At 38.7% G+C, this 9,004-nt stretch overlaps 1 protein-coding gene across 2 annotated transcripts; it reads left to right on the forward strand.

Annotated features, from left to right (window-relative positions):
* The first annotated feature begins 4,237 nt into the window (after positions 1-4,237).
* Positions 4,238-8,059, forward strand: LOC135581576 (receptor-like serine/threonine-protein kinase SD1-8). 2 transcript variants are annotated; one of them, XM_065149921.1, is made up of 8 exons: positions 4,238-4,384; positions 4,461-5,646; positions 6,192-6,317; positions 6,408-6,571; positions 6,688-6,898; positions 7,026-7,263; positions 7,341-7,491; positions 7,578-8,059. In XM_065149921.1, the coding sequence occupies exons 1-8, from the start codon at positions 4,253-4,255 to the stop codon at positions 7,884-7,886; spliced, it is 2,517 nt and encodes an 838-aa protein (XP_065005993.1). In that variant the 5' UTR covers positions 4,238-4,252; the 3' UTR covers positions 7,887-8,059. The 2 variants fall into 2 exon arrangements, with proteins under 2 accessions (XP_065005993.1, XP_065005994.1); XM_065149922.1 differs by having other exon boundaries at positions 4,292-5,646.
* Positions 8,060-9,004: the final 945 nt, after the last annotated feature.

Consider the following 9,004-nt stretch of genomic DNA (forward strand, 5'->3'; position numbering starts at 1 on the left):
ATAATGTTTTAATGCTTTGTTGGAGAAGTGTCAGATTTATAGTTAGCCCATCAACTTGACCATATACGACGTGATGTGACTTGTGCTGATCTGTCGAAGGTACTCTAAAGTATCCGATGTATTGTTATCATGAACCAAAAGCAATATCAAATGAGATTTTCGATGTGGTTTCGGCATCAACAAATCAGACTTTAGAGAAAAAGATCATATCTTGTTAATCGTGCTTGTATCATCTTTTATAATATAGTCAATTTTTTCTGATGATAAGCGGATAGCTATACTTTTAGCTGGCATGGCATATTTGGATGGCTCTAGTCAATTTTCATGCCCCCTAGATTGAAGACCAATATATTTCTATTCACTTCTTGTTATAGTTTGGTTGATAGGAGTAGCAGTAAACATAATAAATAATATTGTTTAAGAAGTTAATTATGGATGTGGCAATGGTGACAAATCAGCACACATTTCTATTTCTACATGATATTGATGAGTCTAAACATGAGGTCACGATAGGGTTAATTATATAATATCCTTGTAATTAGTTATCTTTAGTATTTCGATTTTTATATTTTAAAAAATTATATTACTATTCTTATAATTATAAAAATAAAATATTTGATCCTATTTCTCCTCACACTATCGATTTTACTGATGGAAGATACAATACGTAAAATTAAAATAATATTATTTTATAATATTATTTTATAAAATTATGATAGAAAGAAATATGAAATGATAATTCTATATTTTTTATATATTCTAATCCCTAGTCAATTTATGATTTGCGAATCAATTATATGCGCATAACTTTAAGATATAATTAAGAAAAAAACTTTCACTCCAAAATCTATATAAATATGTATTATTTTAATAAATAAAATCATAATCTCTTTTACAATAAATTATTTATAGTATCATAGCGATCTTGCCTTGTACAAGTATAAGTCTTCTCTAGACAAATTGATATCTTCCCTCGCAACCATTCTTTGTTCTTCTTTACTATAGAGTTATTTTTTATTCTTCCCCTATAGATCTAGCAATAAGGATATCTACAATATTTTCTATGATTTGGTTCCTCCCAATGATTAGAATCTCCTTGTTGCTCGACACTGCCATCCTGTAGCAACAACAATAGCACCTAGTTCGGGTTGCACTCCATCTATCGCCTTCTTCCATAGTACATGACTCTGCATCAAACACCTTCTACCACCACAATAAGCAATCCCTTCTCTCCAACTCACAACCAGAAGTATGTTCCTCATTGTATGTCATTGGTGATGTCGTAGATCATAGGTCCTATAGATCTGCCCTTATCGATTACTACTCTAGCGTACTCTCTTCCAACCACTAATGAGATTTGCTTCAATGACTTCTCTTCTAACCATCAAAACCCTTGCTCCGATGACACCTTTTGGGCATTGAGGCTCTACTCTCAATATTGATTTGATTTAATCTACCTTAATCCAATGGTGCTCGACCTCTTATCATAGACTTAGTTAGTTTTGCCTAAGTCATATGATACCCTTGTGTATTATCACGGACTTAGTTAGTTTTGCTTAAGTTATATGATACCCTTGTGTATATGTATGCAAAGGGTTAATCTCTTCGAAACCTCTTATGATTCCTTAAGGATCTATAGAAGAGAAGATTCGTTAGAGGAAGCATTTAACTCAAGATCCTACAATAAAATATTTCAGCAAATACTTGATAGCCAATACAAATTATAAATATAAACTTTGCAGGCTCTAAATGATTATATGACAAAGTATCTAAGGTAGTCCATTATGACCAAAAATCCCGTTAAGTGCTCACATGATATTTTTATAAAATAAGATAGCAAATCAATCCTAAATATTACCACAAATGCTCATCTATAAAATAAGAGTAGCTCTAATATGATGCATTGGCTAATATTTTATGAAACTAGAAAATCTCCAAAATAGCTACTGGGATGGTGTGTTTTTGAATAATTTTATCTTTGCCCGACAACTGCACATAACATGCATTTATAGGATTAAAATTACTACAAGAGCTAATTTAAATGAGATTGTCAAACCTATTACAAAGTCTTCTAGATGTTGTATAAAGTATGGATAAAATCAAAATATATGGATATACATAAATATTACATCGAGCACCCTTTGTACATATATATGTCTTCTTCCTCTTTTAGCTTTGATGTTATGATGATTATTCCTTCGTAGAACAATAGTGTTTATCAACATACATGACTCATCTCCATTAATGCAACAATTTTGATCTCCTCTAAACTCTCCAAAATTGATAACTATGCATCCTTTTGGATATGATTTACTGGGCTATGTTGATAGCTCTCTTAATTGTCTACTCAAAAATATTTAAATACCAAGTGAGCCAACCTTAATAATAAATTCTAATAATAAATTATTGTTACATCAAGGTTATCTTATTCTATAAGTTATTCAAGTCTTAGTTATTAGCTCCATGGCATGACTAATTATACAACATTACAACAGAAGCATGATGTAAGTTATAAACCATCTTTGTTAATTGCAAGTGCATACTAAGTTTTTATATACTCTGATAAAAATCTAAGAATTATTATAGATGACTTGATTTTAATAAGTCATTCATTAAGTGATGAAAAAGATTATTGTTTACACTCTCAGAGGTTTAGGAGATGAATACAAGAAACTGATGATAATAATTCGGGCAAATGACTTACCAATATCATTCATAGAACCGTATGACAAATTGATTGATCATAAAATGTATCTGAAATGAGAAGAAAGTAAAATAAGATAAGCTATCACAACTCAATTCAATCAAAAATTTAATAAAAAGACATCCTTAACAAAAATCATCACTTTTAATTAATTAACTGACTCTCTTACAAAACCTTTTGCACTTAAGGTATTTCAATTATATCATTTTAAGATTGACATCCTTAATGAAAACTCAATCTTACGGAGGTATAATAGAGGATCATAATAGAGATAAATATGGAATAACAACTTTACTTCTTTTTTTTTTTTTTCTATTCTAGTCCTCAATTAATCTATAATTTAATGATCAATCACTATTATATATGTGCATTACCTGGATATATAATTGAAAAAATCTTAAAATCTATATAAATATATATTATCTCAATAAATAAAATTTTCAAAAAATAATTAAATAAAAACACCATACCGTGAGTTGGGAGCATAAGCTCGATCTTCCGTTCAGTAACCTTGTGTTCCTTTTCCATTTTCGGGATAGCTGAGGTTGGGCCCCAAATTCATTTTGCACAGAGAACGAAAATGAATTCGCGGATGATTTCTTAGCAACTTTGCAAGTGACGTGATGTGTGCGCGAAATGAATGTGCTAATTTATATGGTGGGCAATTGGAATGCAAGAGAATTCTGTGTATGTTACTGTCGAGTTTCACGGTTTGGCAGACCGAACTTGACTTAGCTTGGCTCGTCTACATCCTCCACATGTCCCGTGACAGCGTTTGTATCTCTCTCTCGTGGATGTGCCGGGGGTTAGGTTCCCATGAATGATTGACGTTGCAGACTAACAAGCACGTCCTCTGGAATCTGGTGGCTTCGACAGTCAAAAGTCTCCTTCCTTATCCAAACACCCAGCACCGCAAGTCGTCGGCCGTGCTGCGCAAGGTAGCAGTTCTTTTAACAGAGACTGTCGACGAGCTCATCTACTCCCGTCTCTCTCTCTCTCTCTCTCTTTCTTCCTACAAGCTTCGCGATTGAACGTATTCCACAAAGTCAAGCCGCCCATAAAGTAATCAATCAATTGAGGCAACTAACAACCTCTCTCATCATCAATTTTATGAAATCTAAATATATCCATTTCCTATCTAATTCTCAAGTTACAAAATTTGGCGGTTGCAATTTAATTGAGAAATTACAAGTGTTCGCACGATTCACTTGTAACCTTCTTTTCTTATAAATCCTCCTATTTCTTTCTTTTAACCAAAAACAGAAAAACAAAAACAAAAACAAAACAAAACCCAGGTCTTTCGTCCACTAAATACCACGAACTGAGAACACGAATCCTTGTCCTTGTTTGTCACGACATTGGATATTTGTGTGTAGGACCAGAGGTCGTCATCCACCTGCGTGGTAGTATACAAATTAAAGTTGTTTTGGACGTTCAGTCAAATCTAGTTAGCTTATTAATTTACCTCTCCAGCATCAACTAAGTGCAATGAGTCTGACAACAGGAGGAGAATAATTAAAGAACAACAACCACCACGTCAACAAAGTCATGTCATCGGCCAGCTTAAATCGCAACTTCTTCATTCAGGTCCGAACCCCGTCCCAAACATATACAGCAGCGGCGTTGGCTTCCGTCTACAGGCATAGCCGCTGCAATCTAGAAAGTAAACATGACCAGCAGGTTCTTCCTTGTCTACCTACTCAGTACTACTCTCATCTCCCCCACCACCGGAGCTGACATCTTATCTCCCGACCAGTCACTCACCGATGACGGCCAAACCCTGATCTGCACCGGCGGGACCTTCCAGTTGGGTTTCTTCGGCTCCGATAAACGCTACGTCGGGATATGGTACTCTAAAGTCTCAGTCCGAACCGTCGTATGGGTCGCGAACCGCCGGCAACCGATCACCGGCACTTCCGGGAGCCTGTCGATTAAAACCAACGGAACACTCGTCATCACCGACGAGAACGCCACCGTAGTCTGGTACTCGAGCTCCCGGGCCCTTGCAAACCCGGTGGCGCAGCTCCTCGATAACGGGAATTTCGTCGTCAGGGAGTCCGGCAGCAACAGCAATGATCCCAACAGCTTTGCATGGCAGAGCTTCGATTTCCCGACCGACACGCTCCTGCCGGGCATGAAGCTTGGGTGGAACCTCACGAGCGGGCTCAACCGCAACCTCACGGCTTGGACCAGCGACAGCGATCCGGCGCCAAGCGAGTACACCATGGCCGTGGACGTGCGTGGCTACCCGGAGATATTCCCATGGTCCCGGTCGACCAGAACGTGGCGCACGGGGCCGTGGAACGGGCTCCGGTTCAGCGGCATCCCAGAAATGAAGACATACGACAAGTTATCCTTCGATTTCGTGGTCAACCGGGATGAGGTCTTCTACTCATTCTATGTGCATGACGCTGCCTTCATCACCAGGTTGATCGTGAACCAGTCGGGCATCGCGCAGCGGTTGGTTTGGATCGAGCAGAGCAAGATCTGGAACGCCTTCTGGTTCGCGCCCAAGGACCAGTGCGACAAGGTGTCGCAGTGCGGCCCCAACGGCGTCTGTGACCCCAACGAGTCGCCGATATGCGGCTGTCTCAATGGCTTTCGGCCCAAAAATCCCTCGAACTGGGCTCTCAGGGATGCGTCGGATGGGTGCCGGCGGAAAACAGAGCTGGACTGCCGGAATGGGACCGATGGGTTCGTCATGGTGAGCGGCGTCAAGTTACCGGACACATCGAGTTCGGTAGCGAACATGAGCCTGAGCCTGGAGCAATGCAGGACTATGTGCTTGACGAATTGCTCGTGCACAGCATATGCCGCTGCCAATATCAGTGTGAGTGGGACGGGAAGCGGCTGCATCATGTGGACAACCGAACTCACCGATCTTAGAGTGTACACCAATGGTGGACAGGATCTGTACCTGAGGTTAGCGGCCGCCGATCTAGGTACGTACGTGATCGCTCACTCTGTCTTAATTTTGTAGTGCTGTCTGTCTTCAATCACATGGGTTAATTATTAATTAGGACACTTCAAGTAGCGTCAACCTGATAGGTTACAAGGTAGTATCCGCCATATTAATCAAATGACAAAGTTGGAGAGCTCAAGTGTGTATATATATATATATATATATATATATATATATATAGAGTCTGTCCTGATCCCCTTGGAAACTACTGTTTGGTCTTGCAAGCTGAAGCTTCACTTGGAAATGGTTTGTTGCATCAGGAAATTTTCTCTTATGTTCTCAGATGCATTAAGCAAGCTTAAAAGGTTAATGCAGAATTATCTGGCGACCATAATTCCCCACCAGATTTGAGGGATCTCAATCACAATGTTGTAGCAATGAATAAATAAAATATCAAGCAACTCATACAGTTGGTTTGATAGGGAGAGATAGCTAACACGCAAGTTTGGTTCACATTAGCACTAGCAAAATTCAGATACAATGATGTTGATTTTCCTCAAACGAATAATTATATTTGTTTGTCAGGCTCGGAATCAAACCCATCTCATCAGCGTCATATAGTCGTGATCATTGTGGTCCTTGCTGTGATGATCACACTCCTGGCTAGCACTGCGTTTTGTATTCGGAGGAGGAAGAAAAGGAGAAGCACAGGTATAGCAACAAGCCTTATCATGAGTCATGATGTTAACTTCTATTTTGAGAATCAAAAAATCTTTTTACTGAGTTGCTACTTGTCAACAGGCATGTCGGGTAACATTTCCTTCTCAGAACGATATATTAACGAAGGGAGGGAGGGGAAGGACATCGACCTGCCCTTGTTTGACTTAGGCACCATTATTGATGCCACCAACAATTTCTCAGTACATAGCAAGCTCGGGGAGGGCGGCTTTGGTCCGGTGTACAAGGTACAACAATTCAAGCATGTCCATTACTGGCGTCACTCTAACAAGTCCCCAACTTTGGTTCTCAATCAAGCAACTCAATTTGCGCCTACGCTGCTGTACTCGATGATGGATCGCAGGGTAATCTGGGAGAGGAACAAGAAATAGCTGTGAAGAGGCTATCAAAGACGTCAGTGCAGGGCCTGGATGAGTTCAAGAATGAGGTAATGCTGATCGCCAAGCTACAACATCGAAACCTTGTTCGGCTTCTTGGTTGCTGCATTCAAGACGAAGAAAGAATGTTGATCTACGAGTACATGCCCAATAGAAGCTTGGACGCCATCCTATTTGGTTAGTATCCGCTTCGCTCTCGCGGTATTTGAAATTTCCGATCACTATTTGTCATGACTAACTCATGGCAAGTCGTGGGACATACCAATTTCATGAGATCCTAACGTTCTACTGAGTTTGTAATCAGATAAAGCAAAAGTGGGATTGTTGGATTGGCGAACACGGTACAACATCATAGTCGGGATTGCTCGCGGCCTTCTATACCTCCATCAAGATTCTAGATTCAGAATCATCCACAGGGATATGAAAGCTGGTAACATTCTTCTCGACAAGGATATGTGTCCTAAGATATCGGACTTTGGCATGGCAAGGATCTTTGGAGGAGATGAAACAGAAGCAAACACGAGGAGAGTTGTTGGCACATAGTAAGTATCAGCTTCGGTTACGTTGTTTAATCATTAGAATTGAAATTACTTAATCATCAAAACTGATGGCAATGTAGCGGCTACATGTCTCCCGAGTATGCCATGGATGGAATCTTCTCAGTGAAGTCCGATGTATTTAGTTTCGGGGTATTGGTGCTCGAAATCGTAAGCGGCAAAAGGAACAGAGGGGTTTATCACTCTGCACCTCAACTGAATCTTTTAGGATACGTGAGCACAAGAACACATCGACGTTTAATTTGCACTATGTATGCTTTGTTCCTCGGTGACGGTGACAGTAATTAAATTGTTTTCAGGCATGGAGTCTATGGAAAGAACGTAGAACCTCGGAACTAGTTGATGAATCCATGGGTGACTCCTTTCCCATGGCTGAAGCCTTGAGGTGTATAAAAGTTGGTCTGCTATGTGTGCAAGACCGGCCTGAACACAGACCAACAATGGCATCCGCAGTGTTAATGTTGGGCAGTGACGGTGCTCTCTTGCCACAACCGACACAACCGGGTTTTGTGGCAACAAAAGGCCCGCTTGAGTCAGATTCGTCGGCGAGTAAGCAAGACTCGGTATCTGTAAATGACATATCGATCACGATGGTGGAAGGTCGATAGTGAATGAAGTAGAAGGAGGGCATCATCAATTTGCAAATGCGAATGTTGTGTGAAGATCTTTTGTACGAGTGTTGTACGCATGAAACGACAAGATCTATCTACCGTGTGGGAGTGAGGTGCACTATAGCCACGCCTGCATCCTAGATGCACAATACAAGGCTTCTTCGTGCTTACTATTGTTTTATTTGTTTCCATCGTCCCAAGTGGGCTCCGCGCAAATGCAGGGGCAAAGAAAACAGGTGGCTTACGAGGAAGCCACTAACATCTGTCGGGGCAGAACTCGTAGTTATCGATGCTTTGTAGTTGTTTTTCTGTTTTTTAACTAAAAAGAAAGAAAATAAAATAAAGAAAGAAATTTTAATAGCTCTGGCATGAATGATTTGACAATAACTATTTTAATCGCTTGGATTTTTTTTTTTTCTGAGTTTCATTTTTCACCTAACGTCTGTGAGGAAAAAAAACTCACATAAAAATATAATTTTTTTAAAATAGTAATAACAAGGTATTATTAACCCAAGATCAAATCAAATAAAAGAAGAAAAAAAAGAAAATTTTATTGAACTTTTCAAGGAGAAAAACACTTAAAAAAAACTCTTTGACTTTAGCCCTATTGAAGCAATACTTAAGACTTAAATTGATTTAGATGCTACCTATTTATAATTATGAAATAGAAGAGTCCCTAATCTCTTTAACTCTATCTAATCTTATTTAAAAAATAAGATATCAATTTGAAATCTTCCAAAATATATTTGAACTTTTTTAAACTAAGAATTTTTTATCCCTAAAACTTTATCTAATCTTATTTAAAAAAATAAAATATTAATTTATGATCTTCCAAAATATACTTTAACTTCTTAATATTCTCCCTTAAAGTATACTTTTGGATATGAGTTCTAATTTGATTTGCAAAGTCACACTCATAACTAAAAAACCACTGAGTATGAGATCACATGTAGAAATATATCTGAATCAAGTTATTTCATCCAGAAACTTCTAAACACATTAGGAATACCTCTTAACCCAAAACCTGACCTCAACTTCCTAAATGGAAGACCATTGAAATCTCTAACTAGATTTTAATGCAAAAGGCACAACATCCATACAACGATTGAATTTAA

This window comes from Musa acuminata, chromosome BXJ3-4 (genome assembly GCF_036884655.1).
Source record: "Musa acuminata AAA Group cultivar baxijiao chromosome BXJ3-4, Cavendish_Baxijiao_AAA, whole genome shotgun sequence".
NCBI classification, from domain to species: Eukaryota; Viridiplantae; Streptophyta; class Magnoliopsida; order Zingiberales; family Musaceae; genus Musa; species Musa acuminata.

Excerpts from the sequence above, each read along its gene's own strand:
- LOC135581576 (XM_065149921.1), top strand. The coding sequence starts at position 4,253 with ATGTCATCGGCCAGCTTAAATCGCAACTTCTTCATTCAGGTCCGAACC. Across the intron at positions 4,385-4,460 it reads AAAGTAAACATGACCAGCAG|TCACTCACCGATGACGGCCA; the intron begins GTTCTTCCTTGT and ends TCTCCCGACCAG. Across the intron at positions 5,647-6,191 it reads GTTAGCGGCCGCCGATCTAG|GCTCGGAATCAAACCCATCT; the intron begins GTACGTACGTGA and ends TTTGTTTGTCAG.